The sequence below is a fragment of the Eleutherodactylus coqui genome, chromosome 2 (genome assembly GCF_035609145.1).
Source record: "Eleutherodactylus coqui strain aEleCoq1 chromosome 2, aEleCoq1.hap1, whole genome shotgun sequence".
NCBI lineage: Eukaryota > Metazoa > Chordata > Amphibia > Anura > Eleutherodactylidae > Eleutherodactylus > Eleutherodactylus coqui.
The window spans coordinates 84,924,289-84,944,590 of record NC_089838.1 but is presented as its reverse complement, the minus strand read 5'-3'; the positions used below and the strand labels follow the sequence as shown (position 1 = coordinate 84,944,590).

The following is a 20,302-nucleotide window of genomic DNA, read 5'->3' as shown; positions in this document are numbered from 1 at the left end:
CAGTGACCAGAAGAGGTGGGGAGCCATTGTCTGAACATCATGGGTGGACCGTATATTATCTCAGCCCAGGGTCAGTAAGCAGAATGGACAGAGAGATTGGCCTTTATCTTTTAGCCATTGAAATGTTTTTTTCTAAACTATGATTCCATTGAAGCCACTAGGACTAAATATATGTGGTAGTATGTACAGATGTAGCAAAGCTGCATTTGCTATTTGACATGATTGATCAATGTATATTTGTGTTCTATTTGAGGCTCTCTCTAGGAGTGTATGTGTGGGGAATATATATGTATAATTTATACATTAATTGTATCAGGAAGTAAAGGTATATGTGTCAAATTACTGTCTAAATACTCTAAACTTTATGAACAGATTTCCCATACCCATTCTCTTGGGTCACAGGATACCTTGCCATGATTGTGGGTGCTGGGATGACATTCATTGTACAGAGCAGTTCTGTCTTTACCTCTGCCATTACACCTTTAATTGGTAAGTAAATCTTATTGTGCTTAAACTTTAAAAAGCTTAATGTACAATTGAAATAAATGAAAGCTAAGTGCATTTTAAGGATGCTCTTGTGGGAAATGATTTACCCTAATGAGAATACGAAAAACAAAGATCTTAGCAATAGTACAATTGCTACTAAGATTGAAAAAAGGGTTTTCCCATGACTTTACATTGTTTCACAACCACCCTGTCCTTCCTAGTTGCTGTTAACCAGGACATGTGACTGCTGCAGCCAATCACTGTCTATAGAAGGTCACTGCTGTGGCTAGTGATTGGCTGCAGCAGTCACATGTCCTGGTTAACAGCAACTCGGAAAAACAGAATGATTGTGAAGCTATTTTAAGTTGTGAGAAAACACCTTTAAATTTATCATGTTCAGCCTACCATCCTTCCATAATCTGAACCTTCCCATCAGTTCCCCCTTTTCTTGTGCCACACCAGCTCTCTGGAATGCGCTACCCCGGATAATCAGCATAATCACCAATATAAACAGTTTTAATTGCACCCTAAAAACACATCTCTTTAGGGAGGCCTTCTTTGCTTATCTAACATTTCCCTGATTACCCCTGTTCTATATTTTCCTTCTGAACCTGATCCCTTTATCCATCAGTATCCCCATATCCTAAGTTCTGCATATCTGCAGATACCAGCTGACTACCAGCTCATAAAGCTCTGTCTATAGTACCCCATTTATATAAAAGATGGCTGGACCATCGTTCAATACAAGCATTTTATGTCTTGTTGCTCCCCTATTTCCACATAGATTGTAGACTCTTGTTAGCAGGACCCTCACTCCTATTATTCATATTGTTCCAATTTGGCAATCAGAATAAATCCTTGGATCAATGACCCATCTCCAGTAATCTAGTACATATGTTCCGTAGTTAGAACATGAGCATTTCTATCTAAATATGTAAACTGCAGAGAAAGTGATTGCTGTAACAAAAAGGCTTCATGTCCTCGGACGGGTCAGATTCCGTGGGCGGGAGCCCGCAGCCAAATCCCATCCTGCTCGCAGCCAAAGAACATTACTTACCCTTTCAGATCCTCTGTGTGGCTGTGCAGGTCCGTATTCTCCTCAGTGGATGTGGGGGGGTGCGCCGTCATGTGGGTGGGCATGCCGTTATGTGGGCGGGCGCACCGGCTGTACATGCGGAGTGCAGATTTTTTTTTAATATCTCCTGCTTTCTCGCAGGATCCACGGCAGGTCTGCAGTGACAGCTGTGAGTATTCCGCTGATTGGACAGCTTCCATTGACTTCAATGGAAGTCGTCCCTGTGGGATCTGCAGCAAAATAGAGCATGCTGGGATTTGTTTTCCAGACCAGAAGATCGGCTAAACAAATCCGCTTGCTTTAATTAAGCTATGGAAGCCCATGTCTCACTATGGGTGGCATGAAATGCGGATCATAAGCGCGGATAATCCACACAGATTAGGCAATTCAAATCCACCCGTGGACATGAGTCTTAAGAAAGTAAGAATTGTCCAAATTAGCAATCAATAGTTTTACATGCATGTACTATAGCATGAAGTAAATATTCTAGTTTATGCATTTGTTAAAGGGCTTATTCCACTTTTTTTCTCATTAACCCCTTAAAACTCTATGATGTACAGTTACATCATGGAGGTTCAGGGTTCAGGTTCAGATAAAGATGACAATCACCCGCAACAGCTGCAATCACCTGATCGCAACTGTTATCCCTTTAAATGCTGCAGTCAGTTCTGACAGCAGCATTTAAATGCCTCAATCGGAATTTAGCAGTCATGAATGGCCCGCCGCGATGAGATCGTGGGGTGCTATTTAGTTGCCATGTCAGAGCATGGTATAATGTAATACTGTGCTATTACATCAAACTGCAAAAGTAAAAATACAGTTTTAAAAAGTTTTATTATTTAAAAAAAGGACCATGTCCTTAAGGCCAATCTCAAAAATGCGTTGAGTTAAACTCCGCTCGGAACTGCGGGCATTTTACCGTGATTTTGAGCTACATTTTTTAAAGCTTTTTACAGCGTTTGACAGAGCATTTTAAGGCACCCCATCATTATGATGGGTAATAGGGTGCATGAAAAAATGCGAAAATGCTGAAAAATATAGCAGACAGCACTCACAAATTGAGGCATTACAAGCGCCTCATTCAAGTGCAGATCTGAGAAGTCCTATTAAAATTAAGTGGAGCGCAGTGATAGGAAGAATGGGAGATAGGATTCCTGTTCTGCAGATCAGTGGGGGTCTCAGTGGTGAGACTCCCAGAGATCGGCAAGTTATCCACTAACCATAGGATAGGGGATAACTTGGAATTGTGGTACAACCACTTTAATGTTTTAAAAAGTTGTTAACAAGATATTATACTTTAGAGAAAAAAGGTACCGTTGTTTACATCACATGGCAAATAGTATAATAGTCATGGAATTGTTGGGCGGTGGGGTTTGCATTCCCTAAAAACAGTTTATGAAAGATAAACAATGTATATATCTACATGGAAAAAGTTATGGCTGTCATAATGCAATAAGGCAAAATAAAGAAAAAATATTCCTTGCATCCTGACAGCCAAAACTGCCATAGACTTTCTGTTGAGTCCATCTTCAGCATGAGAGCTTTGAGAGTGCTTGAATGAGCGCTTCAGCTGCTTCTTTCGAGCCATCGGTGGTCTCAGAACCTGGACTCACAGTTATAAAAACTTTTAACATGCCCCTATGAGATGTCGAAATTGTTTGGAAAGCACAGTAACACTTTTAAAGGGGTATTCCCATATCACATTTCTATGGCCATGATGGTTAAATTTGGCCACTCTATGCCGAGCACCTATCAGAAAGAGCTGAGTGCGTAGTGCAGCCTTGTTTTCTTATCTCTCATTGAAGTGAAAGGAAGCTATGGAAACAGCACAACAAAGAGTGTGCTACGCTTTTTTGGTAACTTGGGGAGTGCTGTGCTATGCTGTTTACATAGCTTCCATTCACTTCAATGAGAACTACAAAAACAGTGCTGTGCTAAGCTCTTAGCTCTTTCCATAGGCTTCAGCTGGGTGGCTGGCAGCCATGGCAGCAGATCCCAATTTTGGCTATGAAAAGCCAAGATGGGAATACCCTCTTAAAGTTCTCTATAATCTCCTTGACTGCTTGATATTCTGGATGTTCTGTTAGCTATTCTGTATATGAGATTGCCTCTTCTTGATACACATGCTTGCTTTAGGACAAACATATTCAGAAAATAAGAAGCATAAGATTACGTAAATAATGTACTTCAAGTGAACATGTTAGACATGTTCAAGTAGAGCAGTTTGGGTATACAGATACAGGGGATGGACAAAAATATGGAAATGTGGTGGAGCAGCGGGTCCTACAGAACACTAGCAGCACACTTGTCCTGTCTGCCTGCCGTGTCTACCATGTCTCCCCTTCTCCTCTTGAACCTAGAGCTTAACACTGATGTCAGCTGGTCTCTCATTGGCGGACAGTCAGGTTTAATTTCACTGGTGCAGAGCTCCAAGAGTGGGAAACAAACATACAAGTCCCTATGCAAGAGAGGGAGGAGTCCAGAAAGTGCAGGAAGGAAAGAGAGGTGATAAAAGGAAGTGACAGAGAGCAGTTAGTCAGACTAAGCTAGGTGTCAGAGAGGAACGTTTGCAGTCCAGTTGTGGAGAGGATGAGTTAGTTCAGCACATTTGTTACCCAAGGTGGAGTGAGGTGGAAACTCACTCCCCTGGTACTCTACAGCGGAGTAAAAGAAGAACCTTTCTGAGGTCCATCTTCAATTAATAGTGAGTTATAGCTACCCGGTGAAGTCAAAGCCAGGATTAGCATTACACCCACTCGTCCCTCTGCTTCATAAATCCCTTAGTCAAATCTAACTCAAGTATTCATCTAAATTCACCAGTGTGGAAATTGTCTAATTAATCAATCTCCAGGAAAGGACGTGAGAGAGCGTTGAAGTCAGAGTATCCTCAATTCAATACTGCTGTATCTTCTGGTAGTACTCAAATTGCCTGTTTAGTGCTGCATCTTGGTGTACTCATTTCAAATACGTTTTACAGAGAACTGCAAGTTTCAAAGTTAGTAAATTTGCACACTCTCAGATTACTAAACTACAGCTGGACTCGTCTCCATTATTTCTATGAGAGTAAAAGAAATGAAAAAGGAGGGTGGAGCAAGACCCAGTGAGGGTAGTGGAATATTTATGGAGTACACAGAGTTTTCAATGATTGAGTATTTTGAATGGTGGAGGTGCTGCCAACCAGATGACGCTCCACCAGTGTGGGCGTAAGTGTAGCAAAAAGGATGTGAAAAGAACTGGTATGGAGGCGCAACCCTCTAAGCTACTAGAAGATGTAGATCAAAGTCCAATGTGTGATGGTGAAAGCACTTCTTTTTTATTATTTTTTCAGAAATTAAAAACCAGCAATGGAATACGCGTTTCGGGGAAGAACCCCTTCGTCAGTTCGGCTGGATAGGACAACAGGATGCCTAGGGGTGACACGATTCCAAAGATATATAGGATGTGTTGGAGGTCCTGTGTGCAGGAGGACAGGGGAGAAAAAAGTGCTTTAACACTGTTAAAGCACTTTTTTCTCCCCTGTCCTCCTGCACACAGGACCTCCGACACATCCTATATATCTTTGGAATCGTGTCACCCCTAGGCATCCTGTTGTCCTATCCAGCCGAACTGACGAAGGGGTTCTTCCCTGAAACGCATATTCCATTGCTGGTTTTTAATTTCTGAAAAAATAATAAAAAAGAAGTGCTTTCACCATCACACATTGGACTTTGATCTACATCTTCTAGTAGCTTAGAGGGTTGCGCCTTCATTATTTCTATGGCATATCATCCCGAGTGTCCAGTTAAACTGTTGGCATCACATGACCAGGACTAGGCCTCCTGCCCTATGGACAGGAAGTTTATCTGGGCATTACAGAAACACCATAAGAAATGCATTGGTTTTTAATCATTAGTACTGAGTTGCCCTATTGACTCCTGCTTGACTGAGAACCATTCTGTGTGGATTTGCGTCAGATTTAGTCCCTACAATTGATGGGGTGATATATGCTGTGAATCTGTACCAAAATCCACACCAAATGGTGCAGAATTGCTGCACAACATCTGACTTAGTAACAGGACCCCTTCTGTGGCCCAATTAATAATAGTGACCCCGTTTGTGGTCCCAATTAGTAAGAGGTCCTCCTGTGTTCCCCAATTAGTAACATGATCTTCTGTGGCCCCAATTAGTACTAGGGCTTTCTGTGTGTCCCAAAACAGTATAGGGCCATGCTGCTAAAACTCCAGCAGCATGGAGAGGAAGAGGTTAAATTCATTACTACACTCACATAGCCTTCCATCTCTGTGCATGACCCCCCACAGATTCACAGCATGAATCTTGTCACTTATTCTACTCCCAACCCTGGACCATGAGAGGGGGAGGTAAAGAGGGAAGACATCATTCTGTGAGCCTGGGAGAGATCACATGCAGAAATAGAAGCCTGTGTGTGTGTGTAGTAATGAATTTAACCGTTTTCGCTCCCTGTAGCGAGAATTTTACCAACGTGAATTGTCATACGGGTGATCTCAATGGGCCCCCCTGGAGACTCGAGCACAGAGTAGCCAGTCCAATCATCCCTATGATAATCCAACATTACAGAGTGTAGCTGATGGTGGTGTGGGGGTATTTGCCCCAGGTGCAATGACACACAGTTTTTTTTCCATTGGCATTTGAATCTGTAGCTCTAACATATGAAAATCCGTATCAGAAATCTGTCAGAATCACATGGATTTCTGATGTGAATTTTCATTTAAATTTATCCCAACTCTCCTTGTTGCCCCTATCAACCAATCACAGGGCAGCTTTCATTTTACCTCAGCAGCTTGAGAAATGAAAGCTGCGCTGTGATTGGTTGCTATGGACAACAAGGACATCTTACTGGTAGACAGTTCTGCTAAATGAATAATTTTGAGTTCATTTCCATTGATATTAAATTTATGTATCTGAGTGTCATTAAATGTGAGTTTTGGGGGTTTCAAATCAAGAAGATCATTTGTAATAATCCTGTATATATGCTGTCCGTAATCTGTGCGTGGATCACCTACCTCGGGGTATATTCCCTGATGTGGGCCAGGTAATGTTACCAGGAGTCTAATGTGGGTAGTCAGCAGATGGTAATGTCTCCCAATATTCAATAGTGCGGTACTGTAGAAGAGGCATGGCAGTGCGATGTATTACCGTCCCTCATATCTCACTGCTATCTCAACTGAGACTGAGGACAACATTGTGTCTGCACATGTGCAGTATGTCACTTGTGGAAGATTAACATCAGATTCAAGGACTCATTGCCTACCAGTTTTGGGGTAAATTTGGGGTCTTTGGGTAAAGTTGGATGCCTAAATACTTAATAGACCTTTTTACTGGAAAGATTAAAAATTACCAGACTTAGGGCTTATTCACATGTTGGTATATTTCATCAGTATTATATGAGCCAAAACCAGGAGTGGAGCGTACAGAGAGAAAGTATAAGGCCTCATGTCCAGGGGCAAATTAACATTTACAATCCGCAGCGTTTTTCCCGCACGCGGATCCGTGCCCTATAGGGATGCATTAGACACCAGCAGGTAGTTAAATACCTGCAGATGTCATTTTTCCCTGCAGGCGCGGGTCCCGCGTGCAGGAAAAAATCTGGACATGCTCCATTTAAGTGCGAGTCTCCCGTGGGGACGGCTCCCGCAGGCTTCTATTGATGCCTATGGAAGCTGTCCGGATCCATGGGAGACCTGCACCAGAATTAAACTCACCTGCTCCGGACGCTCCAGATCTTCCCTTCTTTGTGGCTTGATCTTCTCTCCGTCGCGGCCGGATCTTCTTTCTTCGGGCCGGTGGATGCGCCCGGCGCATGCGCGCAGCACGCAGCCGGCAAGCTGAGCAAACCCGTCGGGCCGAAGAAAGACGATCCGGCCACGACGGAGAGAAGATCAAGCCGCGAAGAAGGGAAGATCCGGAGCGTCCGGAGCAGGTGAGTAATTCTAATTTTCAGCCCTCATGTCCGCGGGGCAGGAGGGACCTGCTACGGCTTCCCCATGGAGAATCTGTAGCTGGCCTGATTTTCCCCGTGGACATGAGGCCTAATGGAAAATATTTGCATTTCTTCCGTATTTTGGACCTGATCCTGGTTTTGACACACTGATGGAACATACTGACGTGTGAATAAGCCCTTACTCAGTGTTCCATGTAGATTATTTGTATACTCCATGTAGTCTGTAAAATGTTGTGTAGTTGTGAGAATACACCGTAAGTCTAGAATATCACAGTGAATTGTAGTTTCACTGCTTTAGGGAAAAGCGTGCCTATGAATAAATAGAGGAAGTTTACTCAATAACCTGTACCCTTGGCGCGGGGCCACGGTCTGGGAGGAATTTGGTGGTCTAGTTGAACAGGATATAACATTTATTCCAGTATCAATACACTGTGTTTATTTTACAGCAATTAAATAATCAGAGAACTGGGTTCGCAGGTCTTTATCCCACTGCTCTGGGACTCATTTAGTGTCATTTATTTTAATTAAAATACTAATTTAAAAAGATCTACCTACAGAACATGGAGCGGATAATAAAAATGTGTGAAACGTCATGTACGACATCCTATAAACTGCTCAGTATTGGACTAACACTGGTTAAATCATGTTGTCTGCCTCACCTACATAATAAATCAAAGGGGTATTCCATTTTCACAATTTTATTGACTGGGATAATATTCTCAAAAATAAGAGTACAAACAATGAATGGGGAACGTTTAAAAACATCCTAAGTACTTACTGTGAGAGGTTCATACCTTACAGAAATAAAAGGATTAGCAATAGGAGAAAACCAATGTGGCTCAATAAAGATGTAAAGGGGCAATAAACATCAAAAAGAAAGCATTTAAAGTACTAAAGCAAGAAGGCAGTGAAGAGGCACTAAAAACCTAAAAGGCAAAAAAATAAATTACTTAAAAATCAGATAAAAGCAGCAAAGATGGAGACAGAGACTTATTGCTAAAGAGAGTAAAGCTAACCCTTAACTGTTCCTTAAAGGGGTTGTCTCGCGATAGCAAGTGGGGTTATACACTTCTGTATGGCCATATTAATGCACTTTGTAATATACATCGTGCATTAAATATGAGCCATACAGAAGTTATTCACTTACCTGCTCCGTTGCTAGCGTCCCCATCGCCATGGATCCGTCTAATTCTAATGTCTTCTTGCTTTTCTAGACGCGCTTGCGCTGTGCGGCCTTCTTCCTGGTGAATGGGGCTGCTCGTGCCGGAGAGCTGGTCCTCGTAGCTCCGCCCCATCACGTGTGCCGGTTCCAGCCAATCAGGAGGCTGGAATCAGCAATGGACCGCACAGAGCCCACGGTGCACCATGGGAGAAGACCCGCGGTGCATCGTGGGTGAAGATCCCGGCGGCCATCTTGGTGAAGGAAGAAGAAGGAAGAAGGAAGACGTCGCAGAGCGGGGATTCGGGTAAGTAATACATTTTTTTTTTTTTTTAACACATCCTTTGGGGTTGTCCTGCGCCGAACGGGGACCTATGGAAAAAAAATCCCTGTTTCGGCGTGAGACAACCCCTTTAACTATATAAATAGTAAAAAGATTAATACTGAAAGTGTTAGTCCTTTTATAAATAATGTAGGAGAAATTGTAGAGAAAACATCTATTAAATAGCTTCTTCTCCAGAGTATTCACAAAGGAAACTGAAATGTCAGATGAGATGCAGAATGATAATGTAAACTCTCCACTAAATATCACCTGCCTAGCCCAGGAAGAGGTACAGAGCCGTCTTAAAAAGATTAAAATAGACAAATCTCCAGGTCCCGATTGCATACACCCCCCAGGTTCTAAGGGAATTAAGTAATGTGATACACAGACCCTTGTTTCTTATATTTAAGGACTGTATAGGAACAGGTCTGTTCCACTGGATTGGCGCGTAGCCAATGTGGTGCCAATATTTAAAAAGGGGTCAAAAAGGGAACCTGGAAACTGCAGGCTGGTAAGTCCTACTTCTATTGGGGGTAAAATGTTTGAAGGGTTTCTAATAGCTGCTATCCTGGAGGACCTTAAGGAAAATAGCTGTATGACTCCGTATCAACATGGGTTTGTGAGAGATCACTGCTGTCAAACCAATCTAATCAGCTTCTATGAGGAGGTAAGTTCTAGACTGGACTGGGAAGAGTTATTAAATCTTCTGTATCTGGACTTTTCCGAACGTTTGACACTGTGACATATAAAAGGTTGGTATCTAAAATGAGAATGCTTGGTCTGGATAAGAATATATGTAAGCTGGTATGTAACTGGCTCGGTGATAGAAAGCAGACAGTGGTTATAAATGGTACATACTCTGATTGGGTCACAGTTACTGATAGGGTACCACAGGGGGCAGTACTGGGCCCTATTCTTTTTCATATATTTACTAATGACCTGGTAGAAGGATTGCACAGTAAAATAGCAATATTTGCAGGTGACACAATACTGTGTAAAGAAATTAATACAATAAAGGACGCAAGGAGATTGCAAGAGGATCTAGATAAGTTTTGGGTAGAAAAGTGGCAAATCGGATTTAACAGTGATAAATGTAAGGTTATGCACATGGGCAGAGGAAATACATGTTACCATTACACACTAAATGGGAAACACTGACATGGAAAAGGACTTGGGGGTTTTAGTTAACTGTAAGCCTTAGTTGGAGCAACCAGTGGTCTAGGGGTCATCATCCTCCTCCACTTCAGCACCTCTGAACATCTGAAGAGAGGAGACAGAGCTGGGAGGAGGAGGATTTACGTCACTCCACAAGATACTACCACATGGAGGAAGTAAATATATTAAACAAGTAAAGCAAAACTCCACACAGAGGAAGGCACAAAGGGAGTACTATTACATGATGGTGGAACAAAGGGGACACTAATGTGTTGTGGGAGTACAAAGGATGCAGAATTCAACTGTGGGTCAAAAAGGGAGCACTATCAAATTATGGCCACACAAAGGGAACACTATTACCTTATAGAGACACAAAGGGGGCAGTATTATATTGTGGGGGCACCATTACCTTATGGGAACCACAAGAGGAGCAGTATTACCTTGTGGGGGCTTAAAAAAGGCATTATAACTTTATGGGGACACAAAGAAGACATTATTAACTTATGGGGATACAAAAGGTGCACTATTATCTTATGGGGCACAATAGGGACAATATCTTAAGGAGCACAAAGACAGCACTATTACCTTGTGGAAGCACTATAAACAGTACAAAGAAGTGTCCTTTTGACTTCTGTTAGGCCTTAGTGTACATTTTCATTGAATGGAATAGTGTAGTAGACTTCTCTGTTCTATAGAAAGAATCTCATATATATAAAGAATATTATCTTAACACTTAGTCTATTGGCATCCCTGCAACAAGATTGCTTCGTTCTGGTGCTGTATTTATGGTAAGAGCTTGGTCCTGGTGCTGTATTTATGTACTGAACTTTTAGTTTGGGTTCTGTACTTATGGTATGAGCTTGATTCTGGTGCTGTATTTATATCCTGATGTTGTTTCCAGTTCTGTGTTTATATACTGAGCTTTGTTCTGATACAGTATTTATTTAGCGAGCTGTTCTGGTATGGTTATGCTACTATCTTGCACAAGTTGAGTACAGGCAGACTGCTCAACAGTGGAATATATGTACATTTTCACTTTTTCTTATAACAGGGGGCACCAAAAAAATTCTACACAAGATGGCACTCAACCTAAGACTGACCCTGGTCATCCTTTTACCATATTCCACTTTTGTAAAAAGAATTCAGCCACTTTTTCTTCAGAATCCCCTGGATGAATGGAATCATCTCATAATGGAACCAAACTGTAGCGAACTGACCCCATTGACTATAATGGGGTCTATTTGGTTCCTGCACTGGTCTGGCATTTTTACCAGATGAAATAGTCCTCCCTGTACGACTATTTCAACCAGCACTCTGCATGGATCTGTACCGTAGGCTCTAAATGGAGCCTCTGACATAGATGTGATTAAAGCCTAAGCAGAGATCTTAAAAACCATGAGGCATTGATACAGAAAGTGTGCTGGCAAATTGAAATAATATATATGGCCCAGATCTGGTATGATTAATAAGCACATACAACAATACGAGAACATGATGAGCAGAGGGGTAAATACTTAAAGGGGTTGTCCCGCGAAACAAAGTGGGGGTATACACTTCTGTATGGCCATATTAATGCACTTTGTAATGTACATTGTGCATTAATTATGAGCCATACAGAAGTTATTCACTTACCTGTTCCGTTGCTAGCGTCCTCATCTCCATGGTGCCGTCTAATTTTCAGCGTCTAATCGCTAGATTAGACGCGCTTGCGCAGTCCGGTCTTCTTCTTTTCTGAATGGGGCCGCTCGTGCCGGAGAGCGGCTCCTCGTAGCTCCGCCCCGTCACATGCCGATTCCAGCCAATCAGGAGGCTGGAATCGGCAATGGACCGCACAGAAGCTCTGCGGTCCACCGAGGGTGAAGATCCCGGCGGCCATCTTCACCAGGTAAGTAAGAAGTCACCGGAGCGCGGGGATTCAGGTAAGCACTGTCCGGTTTTCTTTTTTAACCCCTGCATCGGGTTTGTCTCGCGCCGAACGGGGGGGCTATTGAAAAAAAAAAACCCCGTTTCGGCGCGGGACAACCCCTTTAAGTATAAAACATTCAGCCACTTTGCATGTTTTTCACAGTCCTGACGCTTCCTTGTATTTTCCAGGCATTGGAGTGATAAGCATTGAACGTGCCTACCCCCTCACCCTTGGCTCTAACATTGGGACAACCACTACTGCAATCCTTGCAGCTTTAGCAAGTCCTGGAGACAAACTTACTAATGCATTTCAGGTGCGATGGTTCACTCAATATTTTGAATTTCTTACCTGTTTTCTCTGTGGTCTTACAAACAATAATTTATGATTGATACTTTTGCCACAGATTGCCCTGTGCCACTTCTTCTTCAACATCTCTGGTATTTTGTTGTGGTATCCATTACCCTTCACAAGACTGCCCATCCGAATGGCAAAGACTCTCGGGAAGCGAACTGCTAAATACCGCTGGTTTGCTGTTCTTTATTTGATTGTGTGCTTTTTGCTTCTACCCTCACTGATCTTTGCCATTTCTATGGCTGGCTGGAAGGTTCTTGTCGGTGTCGGGGCACCTTTTATTGGTCTATTGCTTTTCGTTGGAGCTGTGAATTTGCTACAAGTCCACAGTCCTCAGTGGCTGCCAAACAGACTTCACACATGGGATTTTCTCCCCACGTGGATGCATTCTCTGAAACCAATGGATAAAGTGATTGCCAATGCTACTCTCTGCTGTACTGATCACCATACCTGCTCAAAGAAGAATGAGGATACAGATTCCGTACTAGGTCAAGAAAGATCCCCTGTAGATAAAGAAAAGGTGGGTTATGATAACCCATTCATTTCTTATGGAGAAGAGTTCCCTCTTTCCTTACAATCTTTAAGACTGTACAGTACCCAATTTCAGAATGCTACACGGCTCTAGTGGATATTACCAGCTATGGCTGATATACGTCATCAAAGATCCTCATCAGACATTAATAAGGAATATCCCAAAATAACCTTCTCTGGAAGGCTCTTCTGATTGTGTTTTTCACCATCAATTTATGTTCCTGGTTCATCAATATACAATACATAAATATATATATTACTAATAAATTATATACTGCATATGTAGAGTACTGTATGTTACTTCATGAAAGTCTTTCACCATGAAAAACAGCTTTGAACAACGTAAATGTGTAGATAACTGAAAAGACACAGCATCCAATAATGTGATTATTATCTCTGAACTCACTTTCACTACCCTGGAGTAAAAGGCCCATTTAGACGGGAAGAATGTCAGGCAAACGATGCCCGACACTCGTCCCCGTTCATACTCCCTCTCGTGTTGCTATACAAGAGTGAGTATCGTTGGCTCACAACGGGGCAGCTGGAGGACATTTTACTCCCCCTCCACTGACTTAACAGAGCAGCTGTTCAGTACTGAACGACAGCTATTTACACTCAACGATCATCGTTCAGCTCATTGTCTATCGTTTATGCTGCATCTCTCAGAAACTCCTTGAATATTTTTCCAATTATTCAAGTGAGACTTACCGGCATGTAGTTACCAGGCTCTTTTACCCCTTTCTGTATTTTGGAACTACATTGGCAATGAGACAACCCCGGTCTCAATAGTGTCCATAAATACAAGAAATAGCGGTCTAGCTATCACATCACTTAGTTCCCTTAGAACCCGTGGGTGTATTCCATCTGGGCCTTGTGATTTATCCATTTTAATCCCCTTTAACCGACTCTGGACTTCCTCCAGTGTTAGGCATGCAATTTTAAGCCGGGGGGTGGGGGGGGGTTCGTTTTACTCCCCTTCATCTCGTGTGACATTTCTTTTTCATTCATGAATACACTTGAAGAAAACTCTTTAATAGGTTTGCCTTCCCCCATTGTCGTCTATGGTTTCTCCTGCATTATTTGTTAGAGGGCCAGTGTTTTCAGTGCAAAGCCTTTTACTGTTTATATAATTGAAGAATAGGTTAGGGTTATTTTTTCTCGCTTTCTGCCTCCTTAGCAAATTTTGATCTTTTCTTTACATGATTTATTTTTTTTCCCTGTATGATTTTAGCGCTTCTTCGCTGCCTTCTTGTTTTAGCAGTTTAAACACTTTCTTTTTTTTATTTATTGCCCTCTCATTATTTTTTTTTTTTTAAAGGGAATGAACTGCTCACATGAGGTGATTAGGATCCTTTTAAACTCCTCCCATTTGTCGTCTGTATTGTTATTTTGAGGATGTTGTCCCAATAAATGCTACCGATGATAGTTCTGAGCTGATCAAATTTTGCTTTACTAAAGTTTAGCTTATTTGTCGCTCCCTGATACGGCTTGACAGCTGGAAATTAATTATATTGTGGTCTACAACTTATAACATGGTTCACTTCCAAAACACAATGCCTGGTGTTGGTTAGAAGTTTACCTCATTCCCACTGTCTCAGTCCCTCTGATAGCCATAGTGTCTGAGACTCTGAGTCACAGATTAGTCCATCCTGCTCCACACCAGCTACTCCTATGCCAGCAATCACTATTCCTCCTTCAGCGTACCCTCCGCCACTTGCTAACTGCTGTGCTCACTCTAAGCGCTGTGTAACACACTGTCAATTACTCTTTTATACATGGAAAGCCACTCACATCTCCTCAATAGTACATCTGTGGGAAAGTGGACTGCTGCTTCTCCCATGTACTCTGCTCTCCTGCCTAGGCTCGATTGTCATCTCTGGGCAGAAGGAAAGGAGATTCCCTCTCCTCCAGCACACTGGCTTGCACTGCAAACAAGTGAGAGAAAGAGATTCCCTCTCCTGCCATGCGCTCTCTGACACTCTCATAGCAGTGGCCATCATCCCTAACCATCACTCATCCCAAAATGAGGATGTCATGCAGGCCCCATTCGCACATATCATTGGTAGTGAAGCTCCCCTTCCTCCTTCACTTAGTTCCTAGGCAGGGATCCTGGGTCTTTTTGCCAGTTTTAGCCCTGCTGTAGTTGCTGCTGCAAGTATCCTGCACTTATTCCCAATGGGGGAAGAGGGTGAGTGCGAACAAGAAGGCATGGCCACACTGCACATGTTGATGCTCTGTCTGGTGCTTATATTGGACCCCTTCTACTATCCACCTGAGTGACCGATGCACTAATCTCATAACTGCTTGTCACACAAGGGGTTGGCACCTTCACTTCTCAGTATTCTTTCGGCTAGCCTTTACATTTGTGGTGCAGCAGCACTATCTCGGAGCCGGCACGTGCCGCAGTGCCACCACTGCTTAATGCAGAAACACTGTGCTGCCAGTGCAGAAGAGCCAGATAGTAGCACTAACATAAGTTTGCATGGGGGATAAGGATTTGCGGACATCAGAGAGTTTTCTAAAGGCTCCTCCAGTCCCTTGCAAGCATACTGAGCAGAGACCATTTATGAGTTTACTGCAAGGACTGAAAGTAAGTTCAGAGGTAATAATTAAATCTTTGGAATCAGTGTTTCTCCTGTTATCTGCATACCATGTTTCCCCCCAAAATAAGACCCTGTCTTATATTAAACTTTTCCCTAAAAGAGGCACATGATCTTATTTTCAAGGGATGTCTTATCATACTTACTTAGCAGGGGCTGTCCTGGTCCATCCCGCAGGTCTCCGGGTCTCTTGCTTCAATCGTCATCTGCTGACAGAAGACCGTTTCCTCGTAACGGGGTTCGTAAACCCCGCCTCCAGGAAGCGATGGCTCTGATTGGTTCTTGAGCACCGTGGCTCAGCCAATTAACGCAGCGCTCAAAGATCCAATCACAGTTATCGCATTGGTTCATTGAGCGCTGCATTGATTGGCTCAGCTGCGGCGCTTAAGAACCAATCAAAGTCATAGCTTGCTGGAGGCAGATTTTACGAACCCTGTTACCAGCAAGTGATCTCGTATCGGCGGCTGAGGACTGAAGCAGGAGCTCCGGAGAGCAGCGGGAGGGACCCAGACTGCGCCTGCTAGGTAATGTATTGCTCTTTATTACATAGTGTAGCTAGGGAGTATTTTAGAGATAAGGCTTATATTTCAAGCACCCTCAAAGATCAGGGTACGGTTTAATTTTAGGGGTGGGGCTTATTTTTGAGGAAACACAGTATAATAGAAAAAGAGTTGGGTTTTCATGGTGACAGATTCACTTTAAATAATGGCGTTTGTTTGTTTTTTTTTCAACATGAAAAGTGAAACTTTTTGAGATCTTGAGAAGCTGTAAGATTAAACATTATACTATTTGCATAGTGTTCACTAGGTATAATGCTTATGGACAGGAACCTATTGACTCATTGGGGGAAATACTAGTCTCAGCTGGATTAACTGAGCTAGAAAATACCAATTACAGTGAGTATGTCAGGTAAGCTCTGGGAAGGTGTAGGAGGACACTCTGTTCTTTATCCCTTAATGCACAGATACTGTTCAAAACAGGTTAATTATCTCCAGGGAACCTGCCAGCATACTATACCGACAATACCATGAGATACCTCAGTAGATATTTCCTCCCTTCAAGTGCAATTGAAAACAGCGCAAACACATTTCACATATTAGAATGCTCTGGTTTGGCGCCAATATAAATATTATATTAGGTAATTCTATTATGATCAATTCCCTAGTGTATTGCCAGTCGACAAGGTGATCACTTTACAAGTAGGAGTAATGCAATAACTCCAATAATAACCTGAGTATCACAGTCTTGCTGCGAGCAGTTGTAATTTGTTGCAATCTCTCTAATTTATGTCTACCTGCTCATAATAACAGCTTCTGGAAGTGGTCATTTCATAGGACAGAGGGTACAGCACCCAGATCACTAGTCTGCTGACTGCACCTGCAATTGCTATTCCCAGCCATGTAATGTTATTATTAGAAAACTACCGCCTATATATGGTGCTTCCACACAGTTTTTTTGCAAAAAAAAAAGTACAATTTTTGATGTTTTTTGTGCCTAAGCTAGAATTGGATCAAGAAGGAATGGGAAAAATAAAGGAAGGAATTACACTTCTCCATCCTGCTGAATCCATTTCAAGCCTTAATGCAAAAAGTTGCCACAATAAGTGCCACAAAAATGTATCCTTTAAAAAAAAACTGTGTGCGAAACCAACTATTGTCACCCATCAGCTGAAATAGGAGGGCAGCGGCATGGCCATCCAGTGAGAAGCAGAGTGCAAGAGCCAGCAATAGCGGTGCTGATGTGGTTGCAGCTGTTATCAGCAGCAACGGAGCGGTATGAGCTTGATGTCCCCATGCTGGTGATGTCACCATGTCCCCATGCTTCATGTCCCCTGATGACCAGGGCCAAATGAAAGACAAAGACCGCATGAAAGAAGGGGGACGGTACACCTCCCAAAGTTGATGACAGCGCTGTGTTCCCGTATTGACAAAAACTGCCAGACATGGGAGACCGGTCTCAGATAATTAAGTGTGCACATTCTCTATGGATTTTGCGGACTATGACAGATGTACGTGACTAATTGTTATGTAGATTAGTAATGTGGGGCTTTAGTACATTAAATATGTGTACTGATTATTTGGGGGTTAATGTACTGGGGTGGCAAGGCAGGCACGTTGCAGAGGCTCTTGGCGCAATAGAAGAGCTATGATATGGGCGTGATGTAGCGCTGTTTTGTGTATCTTTCATGCCTACTGTTCATGGAGTCTGTGAGTAGGCAAGGCAGTGCTTTGCAGTTACGTGTAAATGGGGGAGACAGTTTGCATTATGTGCAGATGGCACCTACAGTGCATTAAGGACATGATGTTAGTGTGATGCCACGGATTTCCGGAAATGAAGTATGCAGTACTAGTTTGAAGAAGGACCACAACCAGAGAGATGGAGTGTATTGCCATTCCAAGAGGTGTAATATTTTGTTAACATGGAATGTTGGTTAACACTTTTGCAACATCTAAGTACCAATCCCTCCTATTGAGGGGGAATAGTATACTGACTTAGTTTACTAAAGTTATAATTTTACTGGGAAAAAAAATTCTGACCTCCGTCTATCAACTGCTGCTTCATCCTGAAACTGTTGTTGAACCACCACCTGCAACAGGTGTGCTACACAATGGTATAGTGCACAGGTACCTGGGTTTCAATTTAGTATTGTGTTTCCTGTAAGAGCTAATACAAGTGCCATTATTGTGTAAGAGAAACAAAAAGGCGAGACTCCAATGGGCAAAAGAGCAAAGAAATTGGATCACTGAGCAGTGGAAAAACATCGCCTGGTCAGATGAATCCAGATTTCTTTTGCGTCACGCTGATGGGAGCATCAGAATTTGGCGCAAGCAGCATGAATCTCTAAACTTTTCCTGGCAGCAGAACATGTCAGCACCTCCATCTACAGTCATTTGCAGCAACTGTAGGAAGCTGTCCTGTCCATATGGTCCAATATTCCTGAAGAACAATGAACTGTGGCACATCTGAAGGAGGTCCAATGTGCTACTAGATTGCTGTCTCTAATAAAGTGTCCATTTAGTGTATGTAATAAAATTCTAAAAAAAAACAGCAACCTTGGTGGCAACCCTGTGACCAATTTGCAAATGACCCGACTTCCCACAGGAGTCGGGTCTGTAAGTCCTGTTGATGTGGTCCTAGCATCCGCTGTTTTCTCCCACCCCCCCACCCCCAGCAGGATTCAGTCTCAGACTGTGAGATCTCATTGGTTATCATAAAATCTTGTGGCTCTGTCTGAAACAATGCTATTTACTGGTTTAATACAACAGTTATCCCTCAGTAATTGCTGTATTAATACTTGACGATGGTAACTGCTATAATAAATCAGTAAATATCCATGGTATCTCATAATAACTGGTAAGACCTCGTATTCTGAGAAAAAAATTTGCCATGTGGGCTTGTGGGAGAGCGCAAGGGATGACAGGACTACATCAACAGGAGGTTCAGAGCCAACTCCGATTGAGAGTTGGGTTGTTTGTATATTGGATCTGGGGCTGTCATCTTGGTTTTTTACATCTTTTTATTACATATATTTAAAATAATATATTTTAAAGGAGGGACTCTATTTCAGGGCATGGGTCCTCTTTAAGGCAGCGAGTCTGAGACTTTAAATGATAATTAGGACAAGGAAACAATGTTGCACATTCTGCTTCATAACTCGGCTATGCCTTTAGATCCTTGGACAGTAGTCTCTGACGTGTCATGCTGGATGGCGTGATTATTGTTAAGCTCTATATTCAACTATGTAAGCTAAAGACCGTAAGTATACAGTTATGGAGTGTATTTAGCACTCGTGCCTACGCAACTGCAAAGCATATTTGCGTGCGCACCGCTCGTTCACACAGGTGCGGCAATCACCTGATTTAAAAGGTTAATTTGTCTAACGAGCAACTGGTGATCACAGATATGTGCTGTATTAAGCGCATAGCCGCCAGGGCAGATGTGCGTGTTGGTGCACCTCCCTGTGGGGCTCTTTGGTGAGCAAACACGCACAAAATGGGGCAGGAACTATTTTTTGCACCCACGAAAAAACGGGTGCAAAAAAATGTGAGAATGAACCCATTGAATTTTTGTAAACTAGTATATTTACACTCAAATAAAGTACAGGAATGGAACCCTTATTTTGTTTCAGATGTTTTGTTATATAATTTGCATACTTTTGGATTACAGGGTGTATATGGTGATAGATTTTGTTGGTGCCAGTGGTGGGTCATTTTCTTTTTTATGTATATGTTTTTATTTTATTCTGTATTTTACTGTATTTTTGTCCTTTTTTTCTTCTGCCTCTGCCTTCTCTGTGGGGAGTTGGGTTGTCTCTGATAGATGTTTCTGTCATTATATGGCTGCAAGTTTCTTTTGTAGATACTAAATCTTTCTGACATACGGTAATAACTGTTTAAAGTCCTCAAACAAGCTGCGGGTGCAATTCTTGCCAGAATCCAAGCTACTGCTTTACTCTAGCCTTTATTCTCATGGACACAAGAGCAAGATTTACCAAATTATGACTTGGATGATTTAGACCATTTCATCTTCCTTTAAAATGAGCACAGACATGATGTGATTAATTTGCACTTGAAGGAATACCACAACAGGAGGAGTAGAGAAATAAGTAAATACTTAAATAGTCCACTGATAAGAATGTGAAAGTTTTATGGTCTCTGAATTAGTGTTAGGGGGTCAGCAGGCCAGAGTGTTATCTGTGCTATAGACTTCTCATACTTCCCTGTCACGCATGAATCCTCTTGAAGAATTTAGGCCTCT

General features: G+C 42.4%; 1 protein-coding gene across 1 annotated transcript in view; it reads left to right on the top strand.

The window, feature by feature from the left end:
• Positions 1-13,161, top strand: part of SLC34A1 (solute carrier family 34 member 1) — a 44,449-nt gene extending 31,288 nt beyond the window's left edge. Inside the window, exons 10-12 of the mRNA XM_066589270.1 lie at positions 373-489; positions 12,251-12,375; positions 12,466-13,161. Of these exons, the coding sequence (XP_066445367.1) occupies positions 373-489; positions 12,251-12,375; positions 12,466-13,038 (815 nt within the window). The 3' untranslated portion in view covers positions 13,039-13,161. The remainder of the gene's footprint in view (positions 1-372; positions 490-12,250; positions 12,376-12,465) is intronic.
• Positions 13,162-20,302: the final 7,141 nt, after the last annotated feature.